This window comes from Geospiza fortis, unplaced genomic scaffold, assembly GCF_000277835.1.
Source record: "Geospiza fortis unplaced genomic scaffold, GeoFor_1.0 scaffold237, whole genome shotgun sequence".
Lineage (NCBI taxonomy): Eukaryota > Metazoa > Chordata > Aves > Passeriformes > Thraupidae > Geospiza > Geospiza fortis.
In genome coordinates, this window is record NW_005054319.1 from 1,305,450 (window position 1) to 1,329,730 (window position 24,281).

General features: G+C 42.0%; 1 protein-coding gene across 1 annotated transcript in view; it reads left to right on the forward strand.

Moving 5' to 3' along the window:
* The window catches only part of GNA12 (G protein subunit alpha 12), a 58,452-nt gene that overhangs the window by 21,149 nt on the left and 13,022 nt on the right, over positions 1–24,281 (forward strand). The window contains exons 2-3 of the mRNA XM_014306767.2: positions 7,683–7,750; positions 8,632–8,847. Of these exons, the coding sequence (XP_014162242.1) occupies positions 7,683–7,750; positions 8,632–8,847 (284 nt within the window). The remainder of the gene's footprint in view (positions 1–7,682; positions 7,751–8,631; positions 8,848–24,281) is intronic.

Sequence of the window (24,281 nt, forward strand, 5' to 3'; positions counted from 1 at the left end):
CTGAAATGCTTATTGCAGTGGTGTTTAGGCAACTGTACAGCTTATGGAGAATGAAGAAACTGCTTCAGAGAACACAATGTGAAACCTCTCTGAAAATAACAGTGCTAAGTATGAATTGACATTAGTGTCAGCTTCCACTTTATTTTGAGTTTTCACCTTCTTGCCTTTCTGATATCTTATTAATGCTGAGTTCTTTGCTTACCCTGTTCTCTCTGGTTCTCATCTCCCATTTTGGGGAAACCCTAGTCAGAAACAAAATGCTGAAGCAAAATAAACCTATGATACAGAATTTACTTTTCCATTTAGTACAGGTGATGGTTCAGGGCCTTGCTAGCTTTTTCTGGCATTTGTGGGATGGTATTCAAATACAGGAGTTTTGCTTTGGTTTAAGGTAAATAGTCATCGGTTAACTCGGGTTTTGCTTGTTAATCGAGGCTAAGTTTCAAAGTAACTTTTTGGAACTTTTTGATGATTGAAGTGAAAAGCAGTAGTGTTAATGTTCTGGTATGAGTACACAGGCTTCAGGACTTCAGCACACCCACCTGGAAAAGGAGAGTGCACACGACAGGGTTGTCTGGCTGCCCAGGCCTGAATTTTAAGGTGACTCCTGGCTATGTTGGAAAACTGTCATGTACCTTAAGTTTCAAATCTAAGCAATGTGTGGTGGTATTACAGAGGATTTTGATGCTTTTTAACTGTAGCTACAGGAATTTTCTGATGCTTTCCATCCAAAACAGATGGGTTGCCCTTGCTACTCTATTTGCTTCCTTTGATAAAAGTTAAAGAGCTCAGACACTCAACGGGTCACAACTCTGATGTTCCTTGTCTAAATGTTTTTTTGTTTCAAGTATGTGAATATCATGCTGCTTAAAAAAACCCGGTTTAGTTGCATAAGAAAATAATTACAGCAATCTACAAGCACCAGAGTGGTACTTGCACCAGCTTGTTTAGGAGATTTTGATCTGAAGAGCGAAAAAGTTCAGCTTTTAGAAGCCTGAAGTATAATCTGTTGAGCTCTTTTGGTAATGTTAGTTTTCCTGTTGAGAATGGAAATACCAGCTCAAGGTTTCAGTAGATCCATGAGTGTTTTCTTCTTTTTGTGGCCTGAAGTGTAATGATTGAGTAAGGAATTAAAAAGCCTGGAATTGCAGAGGGAAGGACTACACAGGAAATTATGTGTGATCATTTGTGAGCTCTGAGTGGGGAAAAAACAAGGAAAGATTCTGAACGTGTAAAATTTTGAGGAACAATCCTTTGGGACTTTTGAGTGCAGCTGCAATACACGAGGGGATACCTGAGAGCATTTCTCCTTAATAGCAAGAATATGAGTGGCAGTTAAGCAAAACAAGTGGCTTGTGATGAAGGCAGCTTTAAGAACTTTAGACTTCTGCAATTAATACTAAACTTGGACTGTTGCTGGGACTCTGTGTACCTTGAATGTACCTAAATTGTGTTTATGGTGGCTGAAGTAAGTTGGTGGTGCCTCCTGTCACCAACAAAAAAACCAAGAAAACCCTTTTGCAACTTTCAAGTTGCAGCCAGGTACAGATACACACCCTAGCGTGTGGAAACAGATTATTCCTGAGTTTATTTGGGAACTACACTTGAAAGTGACCAAGTTACTCGTTTATAATGTCGGCATGTTTCTTTCAGTGGCCTACAAACTCAGGGGAAATACATAGGGTAAACCCAATTACTCTTTACATTGTCTTGACTCCACACTTCCCTGGGTTTGCATGCAAATGAGTTTGGAAACCCATTAGGAGGTGATGGTGGTCACACTCCATCTGTTGCTGCAGAGCTGGGATCCAGCTGTTTGAGTAGTTGGTCTCAGGACAGTGTCAATCTCCTTTCTGCTGGAACAGCTTCTTTTCAGAGGAATGACAAGGAGAGTATAGGAACTATGGTTAATTAGAATCTTTAAATTCAATATAGAAGTGCTAAAGTTTTGTATTAGAACAGTCTTTTAATTCTGATTATCTTTTTTTATTAAGAAAAATAATATTCACTAGTTTATGTAGAAAAGACAAAAAACCTTGACGAGTCTTGCTGATCTTGTTGTTCCAGGTTCATTTCATCAATGAATCTCTTACTAACTTCCAGTTGGCGTATTTTCTGTGTCTTAAGTGTAAATTCCATCAACTCTGGTGGTCCCTTTGCATTTGGGGTGTCTCTTGGTTTGGCTGGGAGACAGCAATCTCTCTTCATCATGGCAGATACTGGAAGAAGAGTAATGGTCAGTAGTAAATGATAAATATTCATAGCAGTTCCAAAATGGAGCTCACAATGCTCTTGTGATGTAGTCATTAGTATTGCAGAACATGACTTAGTCCCTGGAGACTGCAGGCACATACTTTGATGTCTTCCAGACAAAAGTTTAGTCACTGAAGTGACTAAATTTGGGAGCTTACTCCCAACTTATTCACTTGGTTAGTTTTATAATTAACTTGGAAACAGTATTGGCAAAAAAAAAAAAAAATTAGCAAATTGTCCTGTAAAAAATGTTTACAGGAAAACTTTGGAACAACTCTAGTTTACATTGTCTGGAAAAGTAAGTTCAATGCAAATTCCAACAAGGAAAAAACTGCAAGGATTTGGAGGCTGCAGAGTTTCCAAATGAGTTTCCACCCCTTGCCTGGGATTTTTCAGCCTAGTGGAGGTCAGGAGCTGGTCCTATCCTGGCACTGAATGTGCTGGGTACTGAATCCATGAGGGCAGCGTGGCAGGGATACCTCTGGAGCTGCAGATACTTCTCCTGTATTGAAAGCATGAACTAACTGTGAACTGATATTGGTGGGAGAGAGAAAGCTGCTAATACAAGTCTGAAAGCATTAACTGAGAACTTTTTGTGAGGTCTGAACGTCATCTCTGAGGTCATCATCTCTCTACCCTGTGCTGAGTTACAAGTCAAGTTTGCAGTGGGTATTTTCCTTCTGCTGCATTTATCGTCATTTCGCTGGGTTCTCTCAAAGACAAGGACTCTTTTCAGAGTTTCCAGACAAGCAGACATCACTGCTGCTCCCAATCCAGAGACTCAGTGGCTAATCCAAATGTTTTTTAATATTTGTGTTCCTGTGGACTAGGTAAATGACACTTCCCCTTTGTTGCCATTTTTTATTTGTATGCTGGCCTGGAAGGTCGGTCATCTCTGCTGTTTACCCTGCTCTCACCTGGGTGGTACTGGAGTATGTGAGTGGTGAAAGGACATGCAGAACTGGGGAGCCTTTTTGTTGTCTAACTGGGCCAACTGGTGCTGCTCCCACCCCTACCCTTGTGTGTGTCTCGCCTCACAGCAAACTAATGTAGCCAGTGGAAATCACTTTTTATATGAATAGCCAGGTTCTTGGTGATGTTTGCTCGCTGGATTGTGGGCTCAGGCAAATGACAAACCTATCAAACAGAAGAGGGTGGAACTCCTCTGCCAGGAAAGATGCCCCTTTTGATGGTACCTCATTTTTTGGCTGTTCTGTAATGTAAAACCTTATCCTGAATGACATTGGGTTCTCTACTGCTGCTTGGCCATAATGCTTCAAGGACATAGATCAAAGAAACACTCTGTTAATGCCTTTATGATAGTGTGCTGTAAAAATCTGATTGTCTTGCTGTCACTCTGTTTGTAGTAGGTCACCTTCTCTGCAGTGCCCAGACAGCAATTTACAAACAGTACATATGATTGTATTTGCTAACACTGACAACTTCATTTTTAAAAACTGTTCAGCCAGACCTGTGTTCCTCATCACCTTGTATTGTTCCTCTGGCTCCAAAGAATATCTGTGGGCTGAGGTGGGAGCAATCCTGTTGGCAGCAGCTCTGATATAGATTGGTCTCTGTGAGATGAGATCCCCAGACTTCTGCCAGTTCCTTGTCAACAGCAGAGAGGAAAAACACGCAGTAGGAAACAGGCTGGACTCTGCCTGTGCCTGCAGTGTTCCTGCTGGTTCCCAGCCCTAGGAGAAGACAGCAGTGCCTGTTGGCTGTGACCTGGAGCCCCCAGGGAGGGCTCAGCAGTGCTCAGCCCCTCTCCCAGGACAGTAAGGCCCATAAATGATATGGAGATGCTGGAGGCTGAGCAGTGTATTAATGGTAAAAGTGTAAAAAGTAGCTGCTGTAGTATTTCATGTGTAACAGTTACTCTGTTGTCTATGCTCTCTTACTCAGTAGCAATTCTCTGAAATCATTTGAGAAAATGCACTGTAGGAAACTCTTCTATTTGTATACAAACTCTATACTTGCAGGTTCTCTCTAGACACTGAATCAGGTTTTTTGGTCGCTTGACTGCATGGAAGAACCTGGCCTTGCCTATGAGCAAGTGCTCCCCAAACCTGTGGTGCCAATTTTATGTTTGGTGCTTTACTGAGGGGAGTTCACTTGGCCTCTGGGTTGGTCCATCTGGTGAAAGGTGTGAGGCTTTAGGGATAATGAATCCTTCAAGTACTGGAGCATATGAATAATTTAAAAAGTGAGTGTTGTGTTTTATGTAGCAGTGTAACTACAGATGTAAGATGTGCTTAAATCAGGCTGCTCTTTAAATACTGCAAACATCTCTGGCTTCAGGTGGCATTAGCTCATGATAACCTTTCTAATAATTCCCACAAATTCGTCTAATTATTATTTAAAAATACAAGAGAACCTGGATTTTTTTCAAAGCTAGAATGCTTTCAAAAATAAATGACAAAAACTGTATTTGAGCCAGTCCTAGTAATGAGCATTTGTGTAAATGCTCATAAAACCTTCCTGCTGGTGAGCAGCAAACGTGCTCCAAACAGCTGTGCTGTGTCAGGCTGAGGAGCTCAGCCTTTGTCTGTGACATGAAAAAACAACCCACAACCAAAATGGGGTACGAGCTCAAGGCAATGTGATCCTTTGGTGTGCTCCTCCAGTTATTGGCAGCCTTTGGTTTAGGAAACTCCCTGAGCCAGGATTTGCATCTGGAATGTAATCGAATAGTCCTCTCTGGACTTTGCTTCCATCTATTCTTCTTCATGGCTTTTGGAGTCCATTTATGCTTCTGGCCAACATCCTGTGTAAATGCATTTGGCTGGCTGGGGGTGTGTGGGTTTTGAGTTTGAACTGTTTGATAACTCATATTTGTCTAGCAAGGGGAAGGAGAAAAATAGTCTTTGTCTATTCCCTTTCTGCAAGTGGTTTGTGATTTCTTTAGATTTCTTGTGTGTTATGCCTTAGCTGTCTTTTCAAATCTATGGATTTCTATACTTAACATTTTCTTCTGTATAAGATGTGCTGTTTCATGAGGTAGATCTCATCACACTTTTGTTACACTTTTTCTTTCTTCTACCCTGATTCCATTCAGGTTTTGTGCATGCCAGGGATTTATGCAGTGACTTGAATATATTAAAATTATTAAGAAAGGAACGGAACAGAGAATTTCCTATTTTTTTTCTCCCTAGTGGGTGCTTCCATTTTGCTGCTGGTTTTCTATTTTCTAATGCCTGACACTATCCTTATCTGTGAATTTTAATTCTTTCCATCTATGCTTATTCTGGGCCCTGCTTTAACTGCAGCACAAAAGCTTTAAATCAGTTAAAGTGTTCAGAAGTTTGTTTCCCATCTAAACTTGTTGCTTCATTTTCTTCTGTAGTTCAAATTTGTAAATAGAATGGTAATGGATGGTGTTCAGCCTCATAAATGAAAGAGTGAATTGACATTTTCTATAGTCAGAGAAAATCAGAAAAACTGTCAGGAAAGGGGTGGGAAAAGTGTCTTGCTTGTATTTCCAGTAAGTGGAAACCTTTCCTATGGTGACTTGCTCTGCAGATTAATGAGGCAGGGATTATCAAATGCTCAGTGAGCTTGCAAAATACCGTGTTACCAGTAAGTCTGAGATGTGAGAAGAGGAATACACAGGATCTAAATTTAGTGTTTTCTGTTTCTCCTCATCTTTCTGACATCTGTTTGTAGCATTTATGGAACTGTTTTGTGGAGATGGAGAAATGTTAGTTTAGATTCACTTTACTGGGGATTTTGCTGAGTCACACTTTTAACTGCTAAGAGTTGGGTGGAAGAAACATTGACTATTTTGCTCATTATGTGAAGCTTTCATTCCTGATGTGTTTTAGAGACACATGTTGAAGCAGATGTGTTATAAAAATTTTGAGAGGCTCTATGGGTGTGCATAGGACAGCATTCCTGCTAGTTTCTATCCTGTGTTTTTATTTCCTTCATGCAGTGTGTGTCTGTTTGTCGGTGCTGGTGTCCCACTACTGAATCACTTTGTCCCAGATTGGGCTCTGCATGTGACTTGGTGGCAACATCTGTCTCTGGAACAGTCAGAGCAATGCTGATGCCATGTGCTCCCCATGGCTGACCTTACAGTGGCTAATCCACTCCCACAGGCTCTGTGGGACCTAACTTTAGCTCCTTTTTTTTCCTTAGGGAGGGTCAAACCTGCATCTCCAATGAGCAGCAGATAAGTGACTATTCCAGGACTGGAGCAGTCTGTACGTCCTTGATTGAAACTGTTCTGTGGTTTTCTCCACACAAATAATGAAACTTTCCCTAACTACAAACAGCCTCTTGAGAGCCTCTGTGTCTCCAGCAGGAGCAGGGAAAGTCAGAACAGCACTGTGGGGAAAAGCACTTGGGCTGAGGTCCCAGAGCTCTTTTATCCAAGCAGGAGTTGTGCAGACCTGCAGGCACCCTTGGAGATGCTGTGCAGGGGCTGTGAGCTGGAGAAGGGTTAAACCAGCCCCAGGAAGGTCAGAGCTGTGTGGGCTGGGAGCTCTGTGCAGGGCCCAGGGCAGTGAGGGGACAGAGTGACCCACGGGGGATGGAAGTGGCCCTTGGGGAGATGGTGATCGCTGTCCCACGCTGCTGATTAACCATTTCATACACAGCAGTTCTCACTGAGCAGAGACAAACCTGGCATGAGACACCTAGAAATAACCGTGTCCTGCTGGTCTCAGTCACCACAATCCTCTGGAAAAATCTCCCAAGTTCTTAGCTGGGCATAGTGGGGAGCTGACCCTGCCTTCCAGTTGCAGCCAAGATGGGGGTGTGTGCAAGGGAATGTCTGCAAAAGTGTGTGAAGCTGTGAGATGTCATGGAGGCATCTGCAAGTCAGAGCCTTATAAGTGGGTTTTTCATGCTTCTGTTTGCTAGTGCCCTTCAAATAACCATTGAAAGGCTTTTGTTAATAAAGGGATAAACTCTGCAACTGGGAATGAGAGTTGGCTCTTAGTCTGTATGACAGTTACTAAATAGTTATGTCTGGAATTTAAAGCATCAGTTGGTAAATATATTTGATTTTAGTCTCTTCATGGTATTGTGGAAATACAGTCTCTACTTTATGAGAAAAAGTAACAATCAGTACTGAATCATAAATATTTACATTTTTGGGAAGCTGCTCTTCAGGAGCACTGCTGGCTAGTGACAACCACGACACTTCACTTTTCCTATTCTCTGACACTCCACTAAGTTGATTCTCACTTCCCTCTCTAATCTTGGTTGCTATTGGGAAGTTACTGTTGTTGTTGTGTGGTGCTGCTTAAGAACTGGAGAGCAGAAAAGTTCAAGTGTTAATAAAACATACATGCAGTCTTGATAGCTTAAAGTGTGCAAAAAAAGGAGATCAGTCCAGTACTGTGGAGGCTCTTGTAAGTAGCTGTGGAAACAGAACTTCACTTTTGGAGATTTTTAAATTTTATTTATTTTTGAATGTCTAGAACCAAAGATCAACATAACGAGGAAAGTAATCCAGTATAACCCAGAGATTTTACTTGTGAATTCAGTGGTACGTGAGATGCTGAGTCACCATTAGCAGATCTGTCCATTACTGAAATGGGACTCACTATTGAGAAATAAATATTGGCCATTGGAAGCTATTTACTGCAGGTGAAGTTAGAGTCAAGACTGAAGTTTCAAATTTCTTTAACCTCATGTGTTTGGCTTATTGCCATGAATATGAAATTAGGTTTCCATAAAAACTGAAAAATGTGAAAAGAACCAGCTCAGTAATCCTGAATTGAATTTGAGAACTATATCTCTTTACTTCTAGATTTCTTTTCCAGTATTAGAGCAGCAAAACCTACCTGTCACACACTGCTTGGCAAATGTGTGGCAAGTTCAAAAAGTAAGCTGAGTCTCAGGGAAAACTGGATCTACTTTCCTGAGCCTGGTAGTTTGGAATCTATTCAATGTCTTCAGTCCTGTGATGCTCTTCTGATCTCTCTAATGCTTGAGAAAGCTGGGATGTCCTTTTTGGTGTCAGAAACCCAAATGCAAAGGAAAAGATGGAAGAATATGGTTTCAGGCGTGGTGTTACTTTTAAAACTACAGCTATGATGATCACACACCAGTTCCCAGACACTTTTCTTAATTCCCAGACACTTTTCATACTCTCACTGATGTTTACTTTCATTATCTGTTGGTAGCACTGCTTGTTGCCATTAGCTGTTGCCGCTAATACTTTTTCCACCTGGGGAAATATTTTGTGGCTAAATTGCTTACAGAAGCAGACTCTATCTTACTTCTGTTGGAAATGTTGCAATAAACAATGTTTTTGCTTCTCTCCTGAGCTCAGTCTCACCAGAACAGTGTCAAAAAAATAATCTTCAAGTACCTTCAAGTCCTTAATCTTTATTCACCGACTTTCTTCTCTGAATGATTCCTTAGGGCTGCAGGGTTCTGGTTGACGCACGGGACAAGCTGGGGATCCCTTGGCAGTACACAGAGAATGAGAAGCATGGAATGTTCCTGATGGCCTTTGAGAACAAAGCTGGGATGCCCATCGAGCCTGCCACCTTCCAGCTCTACGTCCCTGCCCTGGCTGCTCTCTGGAGGGATTCAGGAATCAAGGAAGCCTTCAGCCGCCGCAGCGAGTACCAGCTGGTGAGTACATCCAGCTCCTTGCTGGGAGGAGACAAGTGCTGCCCTATAAATCTCTCTTCAGCTCAAACACAGCTTGCTACGTGCAAGATGGAGCCACCCTGTCAGCTGTTTGTAGGAGTGCTGTAAATCTGGGCACTTCAGCAGCAGAAACAAGTGGTAATTGGAGCCAAACTTGAAAAACTACATGGCAGTAAGAGGGAGTGGAAAAGTGCACATGACTGGATAAACTGGAAGAGCAAGAGGAACCAAAAAAGGCAGGAATTGGTTGAACTAAAAATATTTTAGCAGCTCAGTAGGTCTGTTCATAGTAGGTCACTGATGAAGGCACACTTAATTTGTAACTTTCCAGTCCTGCCAGCTTGCACTGTATTGATACTGGCAAACTCTTCCTGCATGCAGCTCTTTTGAAGTGAGTGCAGCACCCATTCAGGCTGCTGCTCCCTGACTGTTTCTCTTCATCCTGACGTCTGCAAGTGAAACTTGGATAAGCAACTGAAAGATGACAGTCAGCATAAAAATGTGCTCTCTTCCCTGCTTTCTTGTTGTTAGGTCTTCATGCTCTCGTGCCAAAATAGCTGCACTTCTGGTATGGGATGTGTTTCTGACAGCTGTTCATAATCCACTCCTTTTTCTTCATATGTACAAGATGGAGAGGATCTTTTTTCCTTCTCTTTTTCTTCCCTGTTCTGTAGAACGAGGTACTGATCCAGACAACCTGGTACCACAACTGCTATGTTGTCACTGTTTAATTAGAGGGGTTAAAGGACAGAAACAGGGCTTTGTATAGTCTCCTTTAGATTCTTTTACAAAGGAAGTCGATACAGCTGAAGGAGAAGGAGAACTAGAGAAATTGCATAGTGAAATTCTGATTGTTCCCTCATGCTGCTTCTCTGTGTGGGTTCTCTGGTGTCTGGTACTGTAGTTAAACTCGTGCTGCAGCCCTTAGCTACTCATCTGTCTCCACTAATAAGATGCCTGTTTGAGTCTTGTTGTTGCATATCTTTGAAATCTGTCTCTGAAGTATCATGAGACTGCCAAATAGGTGAAGAATAAATGAAATGAAGCTGTCACAGGATGATGGAATAAACCTCACTTCCTTAGGCTAAAAATGAAACAATTTCCATGTTACAACGCTGGGGGTGGGGGGAAGGATGTGCAGGGGGAGAGAGGATGGATTAATTGTTCTATTATTCCTAGCATCTGTAGACACAGGCTTTGCTGTTCTAAGCAATGTTCAAATGTGGAATAAAAAGATGGTTTGTGCCACAGGGAACTTGAATTTGCCATGAAACAACTGCTAAGAGAATCCAGTATAGTAAGCAATAGTTGCATGAGCAGGCTGCTAAGATTGTTTGTGTTTTTCCCTGGGAAATGCTATGGTCAGGCATGGATTTTGTTTGTAGGGAGAGATTCAGATGGGGATCATGTGGGAGGTTCATTCCTGTACTGGTTAGCAATAAAGTAGTATCAAACTGGGGGGGGGGGGAAAGTCCCATTTGTTGAATAAATTGTGTTCCAAAAGTAGCAGGCCTACCTCTGCATTCCCTGGCTTAGAGGATTAAACAGGAAATACCAAAAAAATAAAAAAGCCCCACAGAAACAAAGCAGAGAGGCATGCAAGGGATCATTTAAGAGGCTGTCATCTTCAACATCATGCTGCATTTCCGTGGTGCATCCTTTAGGATGCCACTGGTGTCACCTGGGTGGTGTCACTGGGTCACTTGGAGCTGCTACAGACACCAGGGCTGTTACCCTGTCAATACTGCAGCCACCTGTGTCCCAAAAACTCTGTAACTCCATCCCAGTCCTGCACCTGTGGCACTGACAGCATGAAAATCTGGGTGCTGTTATTTTATTGTGCAGGCTGCATCACCAGGGGATCAGAAAGTGCCTCACTTGTAACTAAAAAAAAAAACACTTGGCAGCATTAAAGGTTTTTAAATGCTGCTTCTGGATTAAACAAATTATTAACACCTTGATACTTTGAGCAAGTTTCCATATCTTGCTTCTAAGTTCAGCAGAAGTCTGAGTCCCTCAATATATGGGAATAAGCAACTGTAAAATCCTTTAAAAAAAATAAAACTACATAATGTTTTAAAGAAAGAGGTGGTTTAAGGAGATGCCTGATTTGTAATTGCATATGATATGTATAAACCCATACCTTCATTTAGTTTAAACCCTTGCTGGATATAGACTTGTGTAAATAAATAGAAGCCAGATATAGTGGACTCTGAGAAAATAAATCTTTTTTGAGCTGATTTTAACTCAGGCTAAAGAAAACCTCTGCATCAGCACTCTCTTTCTTCCCTAATATAAGCGAGCTATTAAATGGAATATGCTTGGTTTAAACTGAATTTATTATCTTTAAAATAGTTCTTAAATAATCACCAAAATTTTGCAGCTTTACATTACTGTGATCTTTCTGAATGTGCCTTGACACTGTTTGAAAAAACAACCCCACTCAGCACTGGCATTTTCTTCACCCTCATCTTGCAGTCAACTAACACCAGCTTTTTTTATAAATCATTGTTGTTATTTTGGCTTCAAAGCTGTAGGATTATTGGTCTGCTGTGAATGCTCTGTTTCTCCAGGAAGCTGTGGGACTGTTAAAAAGTAAAACACAGTGGTTGGTTGGTTGACTAGAGGTGAAAATTGCAGTGTGCAGGTGCCTTCCTATGGTCTGCAGTGCCCAGCTCAGTGACTGACTCAGCAGTAACAAACTTGTTGAAAGAAAACAGCTCTGACCATAACCCTGTGCAGTCTAAAAGCTGCTTCTCTGGCACCACAGAAGCTGCCTCTGGGCATTTGAGTGTTTTCTGCTTCATACTCAGTGCCTACAAGTGCTGGTTGTAAATCCCTGTCTGGGTCTTTGAGCGTTTCAGAAGTGAGTGGGTGGATTCTACAATAGCAGGCTGCTTTTTTTTTTTTTTTTTTTTTTTTTTTTTTGTCTTCCCAGCCTTTCTTAAAGCAGACGAACCAATTTTGCTTTTTTTTTACAAACATCAGCCTCTCTCTCTTCCCCTACCCCAGCCAGTCCCCACCAACCCAAGTTCCTCTGTTCCTTGTATGGGAGCCAAGTAGTTTGGGGACAAAAGCTCCATTGTATGTTTGCTTCCATTGTCACGTCTGTCCTCGTTTTTTAACTACTGGAATAGGAATTCCTTTGTAATCAGTATGGGATTCTTCTCCCCTGCCCTCATTATCCCCCCACCCATTTTCTGTCTGTGTGTTAGAAAGGAATATTTTGCTCACGGGGATGTTTGTTCCTTGGAGGGTGCCCGTGGTAGATTGGGCAAGGGGCTGCAAATCCCCCAGTCCCAGCAGGAGGAGACAAATCCCACAGGGAATGTTCCTGGAGAGCAGGCAGTGGGATTCCCTGCAGGATTTAGCCAGTTTGAGCCTAATGGCAGCTGCTTGGGTGTATTTGGGAGTTTGGGTGCTTGCATCTGCAGGCTCTTTTTCACCCAGTAGTGGCATTTCCTTTTATGTTGTAAACCATGGAGACCAAGGCCAAGATAGGAATTGCTTTGGTCATGTGGTTTCTGTTTTGGTTTGTGGGTTTTTTGGTTTTTTCCATCCTCTCAGGTCTTTACTGTGAGAATGTGAGAAGCCATTCACTTCTCTTTAATGTGCCCAGAACAAAAAGTCTGACACAAGGTTAGATACTCTTTTGGCTTCTTGCAGCTTGGCATGCTTGATGTCATTGTGGGTAAAGATGGGACAAATGGGGCTTGTCAGGGGAAAAAAATTATATTTTTGTCACGGGCAGAACAGATGGATAGTGATGAACAGATCTGCCAAGGCCATCGTGTGTCTTTATCAGTTCTTAGAGCAAAATTGACATTGTTGTTATAAAAAATATGTTCATGATCCATCACCAGAATATCAATTGAGATTGTTATTGATGTATTAATATTATTATTCATGTTCCCTGCAGTGTTAAAAGACTTTTTGGTGTTTTAATAGCTCTTTTTAAAAGAAGAAATAAATGTCAGCATTAATGGGAAGTTGTGGTTCCTGAGAGGGAAGTAAGGCTCTTGCAAATATAGACAAAAACCTTGGTACTGTGTCCATAGCTATTTTTAGCTGTGTGCACAGGGAATTGTATGGAACGCTTCCATTAATACTTCAAATACTGAGAGCCTCTGAAGCCTTGGTTGTGGGAAGACTCTGGAAAATGTTTTAAAGACCCTTTCTTTTATATTCATTCACCATTCTCTGGATGAGAGTGAGGGGGAATTGGGGGATATTTGCAATAGCACATGGGTCACCCCTCTGAGGAATAACTATGGGGTTTGCTCTTTTTCTTTCAAGCAGCCCCTGGAATTGGTTAAATTCTGCCTGTGAGGACAGGCAGTGAGCTGGAGCACTGCAGAGGGAGCAGCCTGCTCCTTGGGGTAGGAGAGCTTTGCTGCTGCCTTCTCCCCATGCAAGGAGCTGATGGCTTCAGAGCCTCACAGGCAGTCAGCTGTGTGCTCCTGCCAGTGTGCAGGGGAGGCACCAGTCATTCACACTAATTCTCAGTTCAGGGTAGACAAACTGTAGCTTCAGTGTCTTTATTTTTGTACAGAAGTGCTCAGTGCAGCAGTGATGTAATCAGGAGTTGGGCTGTACATCGGCCCCTGAGGCACTGGGAGATTCTGTGGCAGCATTTGGCTGAAGCCAAGTGAATTGAGAGATGGGGCAGCAGAAAATTGACTTAATGTGAGAAGTAGGTGACTTCTGAAGTGACACATTCAATGAAATTTACAGCAATGTGCTGTATTTTGTCAGAATTCTTCAGTGCACTTTAACAGAGATGTCCTGAATCCTGAAGCGCAAAGTTTCCGACTGATGATTTCTCTTGAACATGCAATGGCAGAGTAGAGGCAGCCCCAGAAGCATGTTTCTAGGCAATTTGCTCTCTCAGCACATATGGCAGAGCCCTGAAATGCAGGGGTACTTGTTCCTGGCATTGCTGTAAATCACTTTGCACTTGAGGAAATACCGAGTGTCAAATCAAGCCCAGCTTATACAATTGGCTGTAACACAAAAATGAGCTCTTCTCTTTGCAAACTACTGTTTGAATATGAACTAACACAAGAGACTCTGAATGTTGCCTATTCTGCAAGGATGATTTTTTTTTCCCAGAGCTGTGAAATTCTCATATTTCATCAGTGAAATCCATTGAGGCTTGACCAATGCTGGTGAGATGTACAAAGGCAATAACCACACTGTTCAAAGTGCCAGCCTGGGAAATCTTGTTGCAATTTAATGCATGTAATTGGGACTAGGCAGCAACTCTGCCAAATTATTTTTGAGCTCTGCGTGGGTATTTCCTAGCTTGCTGAACTCCTGTGAAACTAAATTATTTCTGGGAAGTTACATGGTTTTTTTGTTTTCTTTTCTAGATCTGGATGGGACATACCACTCTAACCCACAAATTTTTTTACGAAACAAGGGATTGGCAGTAAAGCTGCAGAGCAGAAACTTATGTTTGCTGTTGCTGAGCCTTAATTTTTTGTATTTGCACACTATTAGTGCTGAGAGTCAAGTGCATCTGTATCTAACAATATTATATTCTTTCTTTCTTTTTGAAGCTTATTGTGAGGCTGTGCATGGTAAATTGGCTTGGATCATAGCTAGTACATGTAAGGAATGATAATGCTGTATTTTATGTATAAAACACAATGGTAGTAAATGATAATCTAGTTTTGTTATGTTAGAATTCTGAAAGAGTGGCCTTGTCTGAATCAAGATGTCATATTAACCCAAAAGATCACTGACTTGCTCTGGACTCGTATGGAAGGGAGAGTTATGAAGATGCTTCTTAGTTAAATATCTGAGCAAGGTTTTGAGCCAGTGTCACAGCAATTAAGTGCCAGAGATCCAGATTTAAGTTCTAGTTCTGTTTCAAATCCCAAGACCTCCAAAGTTTATGGTCAGGTTCTGGAGTCTGACTCATCTTTGTACAGCAGCGGAAGTTAATTGCTTGTTTAAGTGGAATACTGCAAAGCCTGGTGGCTGCTCTGCAGCAGGAAGGATTAGCAGCTGGAGTCCCTGGCTTGCAATCCTGTCTCTGTGACCGAATAGGAAAATTGTTTTCAGAGCAAGGTCTCAAGTAAGAATCCTCCAACAGAAGTGGTATTTTGTTAAAGGAGGTGAAAGTTAACAAGCTATAGCTTAGGTTTTATTAAAAATTGAGAGATAGCAAAGCACAGTGCAGCTGAAAACCTTCATGCAAAATGCTGTGAGTACTGGCTAAGGCTGTAGAGTTTGCCAATTTGTATCTGCAGAAGTTCAATCCTCAGTCTTAAATTTGCAATATTCTAAAAATGAATGTTTAAATGAGATATGTTAATGGGCCTGCTGCCAGCAGAGAGCTCCCGCAGCAGTGCAGGGCTTGGCTGTGCCAGTTTGTCTTGACAGTCAGGGAGGGGTTCAGCCTGAGCAGGAGGCAGAGTTGGAGATGTTGGCTGTCACCCACAGCAAGGAATGCTGCACTTGGTGCTCTCAGCTTTGCTTTAAGTGCCATTGAACAAGAGGTGAGAAGATCTTGTGCATTTCAAGTAGGCTGGATTCACAACCATTTGGGGAATCACTGCAAATCATTTTGAATTCTTGAAAATCTGCTCTTGCAAAGTCTTTTCCCCGTGGCAAGTGCTGTTCTCTGAGGCAAAAACAACCTAAGAAAGCTGTGATGGGTAAAACAGTTATTAGCCATTCTTAAATACTTTGTGATATTGGAGAGAAATAAGAAGAACTAGAAAGGTCATGAATTATGACTTTTTCAAAACAGTGCAAGTGGAGAACAGCAGTTTGTGACTGTACCTACCTGAAACCTCAACCAAGCATTGAGTGCTAAATGCTGTGTGGGAAAATAGAAGGATTCTTGCCATGAATTTCTCCTGACCTTAGGTTATGACAAAGTGCAACAGCTGGATGAAGTGTGGCCTGCATGGAATTGGGAGGATAAGTTGGAAAGTAATGAGCAGATCATACATAATAAATAAGTGGATAACAAGAAATTGATATGCCTGCCATATGGGAGCTGAGATGGATCTGAATAAAAAGAGCTGTGCTACTGGCTGTCCTGCTCTTCTGTGTAGTGAATTCCCAGCACTCAACATTTTTTTAATTTTTACATTATTTAAAGATCAAAAACTTTGGGCAAAATCACCTCCAAAGTCTGTAAGATGTGCAGTTAATGCACTTCATTAATGCTCTGCTCTCTGTGGGTACCAAAAGGCTGAAATTCAGACTTAGTGTGGACCTACCTTTAATTTACAGATTCTTGAAGGCAGATTAAAAAGTCTGGTACTATGTAAGGCTTCCTGTAGGAGCTTTTTGCTGCTGGCCCTTGGAAGCCAATACATACTGACTGTGTTTTTGGTGTGGTTAAGATAAATAAGAGAAACAACTTCATATTTACAGCTGCCGTGGTGAAAATTCATTGCAAGCATTTGCCTTTTGCCTAATGATTGCCATTTTCCTGGTTGAAAGATTTCTTTTTCCTTATGGGTATTTTACTAAGTACAGACTTTTTTTGTCTATCCCTCTTAGTAATTGAGCCCCTTAGAGAACTGTCTGGGTGTCCCAAAAGGTTTTTTACTCATCCTTGCCTTTCTGTGTGCATATGGAAGTGGTTATTGTTTGCTGTCTCACCTTCAACAACAGCGCTGAAACACTAAATCTAATGTTCTTAGGCTGGTAAAGTCCTTTTGGCTCCCAGCTCTTGAGAAGAAATGCCACCTTGGTTCTGGAAAGAAGCTTTAATTTTATTATGCATAAAATAATTAGAAAAAATACTCTGTATGTTTGTCTTTGCAGAATTGTTGTTCTAAGCCCTAATTAGTGCTACTCTAAATCTTGCAGGACTGTATTGAATATGAGGATTTGTTCAGAGCAAGTACAGCTGTAATTAATCTTTGCATTCCCATCAAGAAATGCTGGCACATGCTGTGAGAAACAAGGAAGGAAACTTTCAGTTCAGGCTGTCTGAGCCAGTACCCAACTGCAGCTACAAACCACTGGAGTAATCTCTTTATCCCTTTCTAGTGTGCAGGAAAGGTCTGGGCAGAAACAAATCCAGCCCAGTGAGCAGCCTTTAGCTTTGATTATGCTGTTTAATTTCATACTCAGAAAGTTGTTAAAGGACCTCAGTCATTGAGGAGACTTTAAAATTGGCAACTATTATCAGCTTAGAGATTCCCAGTGATGGAAATGTATTCCTGAAATCTGAGAAGTTAGGCATATTTAAAGGTGCACCCTTTGAATGACAGAGGGAGTCTAACGATGAGTTCCTTCTGAAATTTGATGGAAGCAGGAGAGAACTCACATATTCAGTAATGAGCATCTGCATAGGTAAAAGTCATGGTAGCACAAGGAAAACTCTTATTTGAGTTGCTACAAAAATGCTTCATTATGCAGAGACATATATGTTAATGTTTATGTGCCTAAAAACAAAGAATCCTGTTTCTAGTGGAAGGGCTCCACTTGTCAGACTGGTTTTGTCCATTCAGTCTCAAAGATACAACTGAAAATGAGACATTTATATTTTTGTTCCCATGATAAGTAAGTTCAAAGTTCTTGGTGTATGAAAGCTACATGCACTACTTGAAGATCAGCAAGGACTGGCTTAGCTGTGTGAAGGAAAAGAGAGAGCTCCTGCTACTTTGTGTGCTGCATTAGCAGTTTTCTGACCCTGTGGTTGGTTTCAGGAAATGGGGGGGAAAACAGGCACTGCCCAAGAAGAGGTGACTGGTTTTGTTAAGCCTGTCTCCCTGACATGGCTCTCTCTGCTCAGAGCAGCAGTGCTGACAGTGCACTTCAGAAAGTTCCAGTTTTACAAGTCAGCCTTTTGTACCTCATTTATATGTTCTTTGTAGTGATTCAGCTTGCTTTTGGTACCCATTCAGCTTTTTATTGGTACCAAACCTTGCACTTTTCACCTAGAACTGGGACAGTGAGCAAGGGTGTTTTCAGTGCCTTTAAAAATGTTCTAAAAGGTTCCCTTGAGAAAAAACAGTAAAGAGGTTAAGGCTTGGATTTTTCAAAGGGGCCACTGAATTTAATAGGATAATGGGTAATGAATGCTTTCAGGCTTTCCTGAATATCCTAGTTTATTGTAAGCTATGTAGGATCAAGAACAAGTAACATGAACAGATGAACAAATGAGCAAATCATTAAAAACTAGGTCTGTTTTTATGAGAGAGTCTTACTGGCATATCTTCTGTATTTTTATACTTAGCAGGTATTTGAATTTGTTCTTTACTTATCACAATGACAGTGAATTATAGTTGATGAGCCCATGTTCTTGAAAAGATGGGACCTGACAGAAAGCTGAGGAGGAAAATGCAGGTAGGATGGTGAGGCAGCAGTGACCTGCTCAGGTGGTGATGTTGTACCCTTGCCCCCTATCCAAACCCTGACCTTTTTGCAATGACTTCTCAAAAAGATTGTAAGGTCTCTAACCTACTTTTCTTCTGTTTTTCCCCCTGCTCCTGCTGTCTCCCAGACAAGCCTGGTTTGCCTTAAAACATGGAGAGTTCCACTGAATGCAAACCACTCTTGGCTCCAGCTTAGCTTGGGCTGTAGCTCTGGGCAGTGATGCCACTGAGCGATAGGAAATGGTGATTTGGGGAGTTCTGCTTTGCACTGAGCTCTTGGTTATGCTCGGTGGGTTTTTTGGAAGCTGCTCTTGGAGAAGGGGCAGATGCAGCCTGGGGGTGACTGAGCACAGCTGGGGGGGTGACACAGTGGGGAAGGAACAAGCCATGAGCATCACAGGTGGGCACAAATTGCCTTAACCTGGTGTTTGCCAAGGTGTGATGACAGAATCTTTATCTCACTGATCCTTCTCCCAAGCAATGGTTCCTTTCCTGAGGCCAAACTAAGATGCCTGTACTTCAAAGAGTTATTTTTTCAGTTGTTTTTTCTGAGTTACTGGAGTATCTGAAGTGGTCACACTGTTCAAATCCAGGCTCTGTTTCACAGGTATTTAATGTGGAAGAAGAAAAGGAGGTGAGCAGAGGAAGGAAAGAAACAGAGTTTAACTCTTGACTTCTGGGTTTATGTGCAGTGGTAGCTGTGCAACAGGGGAGAGTTTCATAGATAGATGACTTAAGATGCATCTGAATGTGATGCTGTTCCAGGAAATATCTCAGTGCTCCAAAGTGCTACAAACCAAGCAGCTGATAAGCAAATACTAGTGGAGGGAGCAGAGCTGTTGAGTGCCCTTCCCAAAGGAGAAGGGTGAGGTTAGCTCGGTGTTTCACTTCTCCTTTCTCAGCTGCACTGCAGGAAAAGTTTCTGTCACAAAGGCAGAAGGCAGCGTGGTCCCCACCTTCCCTATTTGCAGCTACACCTAAAGCAGCTCTGAGGAGTAAACCTGTTTCTCTCCATTATTGACTCAGGATTTGGGGGAGGGCAGGAAAACTTCTTGGAAACATCATGCAAGATTTTCTGTTTGAGAAAGTGGAAAACATGTTGCTCTGAGAAGTAATTTATTGACACCTTTCAAATGTCTCCTCTGTATACAACACAGATTCCTGCAGTCAGACTGAGGCAGACTTGTGCTTCACTTGGCTTTGCTCCTGAACAAACTGTTGCTGTTTGTCCTTAGAAGGTCTGCTCTCCACCCCACCCCCAAAGCTCTTAATTTGACTTGCTTTCCTTGATACTCCCTTAATTCTACTTTGGAAAACTCAGTAGAATCTCAAATTGAAAAAGCACTGGTTTATTGATGGAATTCTTTCCCATTTAATTCCACCTCTGGATTCAAGGCTTTGATCCATGTGGTTTCAGTCTGGTCAGAGTACAGTAGTGAATCAGTCATGGTGTTGGATGTGGGCAGGAGACAAAGGAATACCTACTGTATTCTCCTTTTCTGTCCTTTCTTCCAGCCCAGCACATGCATTCCTGGTTGCAGGGAGTTCAGCTGGCCATCCACGTGGCTGGACTGCTGCCCTCTCTGCAGTTCAGTAGGATGTGACCGAGGCTTTAATTAGGATTTTTTTAATAGGCTAGTCTGCTCAACAGCTTGGAAAAGTTTGTTAAACTCACTTCACTTTCCACTGCGGCTTGATTAATTTCTATGTGTAGCTGAGGCCTTAAGGATAGAAGCTGTCACCTATTTCTAATCACAGATTTCATCTTTAGATTTGTTTTCAAACCTGAAAGAGAACAAATTCTGAAGTTATGTTGAAAGTAGTCCAGGTTGCATGAAATCTTCATAGTGAAGTATCAATAGGGTGAAGGTTTAAGTGTAGATTTGAAGAATTCCTCCTCCTCATGCCAAAACAGATGTCACAAAGGGAGAGAATATTTAGAATAGCTGATATGTTTTGATGTGAATAGATAAAAAACCTTGCAAGATAATGCAGGATGAGAATTCCCATTGATTGGAAAGGCACTGGGGAGGCAGACAGGGTAACAGCAGGCAGAAACTGCACCTCAGGGCTGGTCAGTTCTAAGTCTCTTAGAATTCACAAATACCAAACTTTTATTGCAAAAGGAGGTTTTTGTTTCTGGGGCAAATGATTTTTGAGAATCAGCTGTGAAGCTGCCTTGAGGAGTCCCTCAGACCTGCAAGCCTTGTGCTGTCTGTGGTTGAGCCTGCCAAGCACTGAGGTAATGGGCATGGGGCACAACTTCAGAGTAATGTAAGCAAGGTGGAATTTAATTGCTTTCTGCACTCTATTCTCTACACACTTGATCTTATAGGAATCAAGCTGTTCAATAGCACACCTGAGTGCAGCTAAGACTTAGGTTGCATTTTAGCTGAGTTTTACCTAAAACCTTACTTTCAGATTCTGAGCAGCTTTCTGAGTTTTGCAAGGCCATCATTTTATTCTGCCCATCTAAAAACATCTCAGTTGTATACATACAGAAAATGAGAATCTTATTTAGAACAAAATTTTAAAGAAATACGAGGGATGAATGACACTTTGCAATCCTTATAGTCACCGTTTAACAACAGACAAATGTCAGTGTGACATGTCTGAGCTGATATTCCCCAGAAAGTGGAGCAGTAGGACACTGCAGCAAATCTTTGGTGTGGAAGTGGAGCAGGAAGCATCGTTCTGCACGATACTCAAGGTTATGCCTCTTGTAAGTGCATCCAAGTTGCTGAGCTTTCCAGCTGGCCACCTGCCATGGAAAAGTCCAAGCTCAACATTCTCTCATGGCTGGTGTTAGCTGCTTTTTCAGCCCACAAGATCTAAGATATTTATTTCCCATCCCTTGATCTGATAAGATTTGAAAGGGAAACTCGCTGGTAAACTTGTGATTTAGTCTTGATCAGATAGTCAGTACTGCTGACTAAATTAATTCAGGAGGTACTTTTTTTTTGTCACTGTCTGTTCTAGTTCTGCAGATGTCTCCTGTAAACAAAGCAAATTTCAGGTTTGCATCCTGACCTGCTGGGAGCAAAGCATGGGCCTGAGATCAGGGAATAACAGGATTGTGCATCATTCCAGGGGATGCAGAAGCATCCAGTTGCTTCTAAATTCTGCCATGGTGGTTGAAAATGCCCATTTTTCCGTGGTAGCTGCCCACTGAGAATAAATGGGATAATTTGCTGGTGATGGGCCAGAATCTTGGATCCATCCCTCCTTGTGCAGCTCAGGACTTTGTTCTAGCTGTGCAGGAGTGCTGGCTCAGTTGCTTTTGGAGTGTTGATGTGGCTGTGCCTGGGATGAGGAACTGAGCCTGGCGTGCGCTCGCTCGGTTTCACGAGAACCTCCGGAGTGGAGATGAAAGGGCTCTGGCAGCACTTGCAGACAATTAATTCCCTTGGACAGTTGGCAGGGAAACAGGAAGGAATCCTTCCATGGGATGCTTAGGAGTAGGTCTGGCAGCCACTCGTGCCAGCTCTGAGCAGGGCTCGCTGCTGATGTTGGATGCAGTTGTTGGACTATTTTAGTTGTTTAAACATAGCTGTGATTCTTCCACATCAGTTTGGTCTGTATCCCCTTGCATCCACTCCTCAACTCTTGCTATATGCTGGTCAGTGAAGGGCAGGATATGCTGAATCCCTGATGTGCAGGTCTGTCTGGTTAAGGATTTTTCTAGATTTATTTTTTGAAAAGCTAACATTTAGCGTATTTGTGTTACACTTTGTGTTTTGTTTGTGGCCAGTACTGTTTTCTCTGCTGTTTGCACTTGTTTTTCTTCCAGCCACTGCAAATCTGTGAAGCAGAAACAGCAGTGATTAAGACAGTAAGTATGAGTAAAATCAAAATTACAGGGACTTTTTGTTAATGTTTCTTGAAGCTTTTAGTGTAGGATGGAGCCTGCCTTAGTCTATTAACAGAAAATTCCTTTCTTCCTGGAGGCACTGCTGCTGGTGTGGATATTTGAGACAAATGGACAGAATTGTTAACCTAGTCCAAAAGTAATTTATCTCATCTACATCCTGTTGGTGTAGAAATACCTAGAATTTCAGGAAAAAATGTTACTCTAGTTTTCCCTTGCAGCACTTGGGAGAAAGAATTGCTTTATTAGATTTCTGGAAAAAGCTAACACGGGTTAAGAGTTGCCCTTCAGCAAAGAACCCTGCTCCTCTATGAGTATATCTTAGCTGCAAGGCTGGAATTTCAGTCATAGGATTCCACAAATCTTAGTACTGGTGTGGAAGCTCTGATTAACCTAAAGTTTTTCTGGAGAATTAAATAAATATTTATCACCTATTATTTTCCATATGCTGCAAAGCACAGTTAGGCCATGTGTCATGGAGGATGAGTTGATATAAACCCACCCTGTCATGTACAAACACATTTTTCCATTGCCTGTTTGGACTGAGCTGACAAATAATGAATTTTTTAAATATTTTCAGACCTTAACATCTGATACCTACAGTGTGTGAGCAGGCAGGAGAAAGGAGAGGTAATTTTTAGAAGTTTGGAACCATATGGTACTTTTTTTGTAGTTAGCATGTTTGTAGGGTCCAGATAGCAGCAACTTGGATAAGCACTGGAGTTGCTGGATGGGAGCCAGCAGCTCAGTCTGTTGTTAAGGAGGAAGTTAAATAACACTGGAGAGATTTGATAGCTGGAATTCTGTACAGCTTAAATAAGAAGTGGTTGGTCTCTGCACTGGAGCTGGTGATTGAATGAAAAAGTAATGTTTGTCTTGTGTCAATAAATTTCGATGCCCAGACAGGATGTAGAATATCTGTAGAACAGAATTGCAGTGTCCAATGGGCATCAGCATTTCAGGGCAATTTAGGTTACTTCAGCATCCTCTGGGGGAATTCTTAACAAGCACAGACTTGCTCACCTCCTTGGAAAATAATACTGAATTCATCAGCTGTGAGAGAGGAGAGAACACATTTCTGGCTGCAGCAAATCCATGCCCTGTTAGCAGTGAGGCTGAATGGAAGTGCAGATTTAGCAGTAATCTCTTGAATGAGCCTGCAGCCTTGGGCAGGGGGAGTTGTTTGTTTGTAGTTGTCCCTCAGGAGGGTTTAAGCCTTGGGCAGAAGCAGGGTGCAGAGCCTGAGCCCCTTCACTTCCCCAGGATTTGTGTGTTGTGGTGGCAGGGTGTCATCCTGCTGCTTGTGTCCAGTACCTCTCACTGAGGAAAGCATTTTCTGTATCACTTTTGGATGGTGAGGTTTTGGTTCTAATTTCAGTACCCAAAAACTTGGCTGATCTAACTCCTGAACATTTTAAAGTACCGGGCTCCTGGTTATTTTGTAACCTGGCTTCTCCCTTGGGCCTCTTGCTTTTCTTAAACATCTGAAGTGGTGACATTCAGACCCCTTACAGTCAAGAGGCGATTGACATCCCAGGAAACCTGGAAAAGGGGAGATCTCAGTGTTTGCAAACAAAGATTCTGCTTGCAAGTTTGCTTTTTGTCTCTGTGTGTCTCAAGCAGCCCTCATGGAATAGTTCCTTAAATAAAGGCCAGCTTTGGATGAAACTGTGTCAATTCTTTCAGTCCATCCCATTTATGTATCCAAGATCTCAGAGCTGGGAGATTCCCAAACATCTTCCTAGGGTCTCCTGGATTCCCTCTGTGTTTCTCAGGGTGGGTGCCCAACACTGGTCTTTTGTCTGGATCAGTGTTTTATCCGGATATTTTATCTGGATGAGTGTTCTCTCACCTTGCAGACACTGCTGCAGTTTGTGGCTGTTATTTGCAGTATCTGTTTATAGTGTGGGAATTCTGTTAGATCTGTAGTTTGTGTTTCTGTTTGATCTGTGTTAGATGCTTCCTTGAAGTACAACATTTCCTTCCTCTGTGGTTTAATCCATCATTTGAAACAAGGTAAGACTGACAGGTCTACCTTAAGCTGTGCACTCTAAATTTAGCAGCCAGAGACAGAATGATCAGGAAGGGCTAAATTAATATTATGTCAAAAAGGCCTTGGGACAAAGAAAGGAAAAAAGCCAATTTGGAACAGAGGGTCCCCTTTCAAGTCTTCTAGTTCAGAGCAGAATATAGAGGAA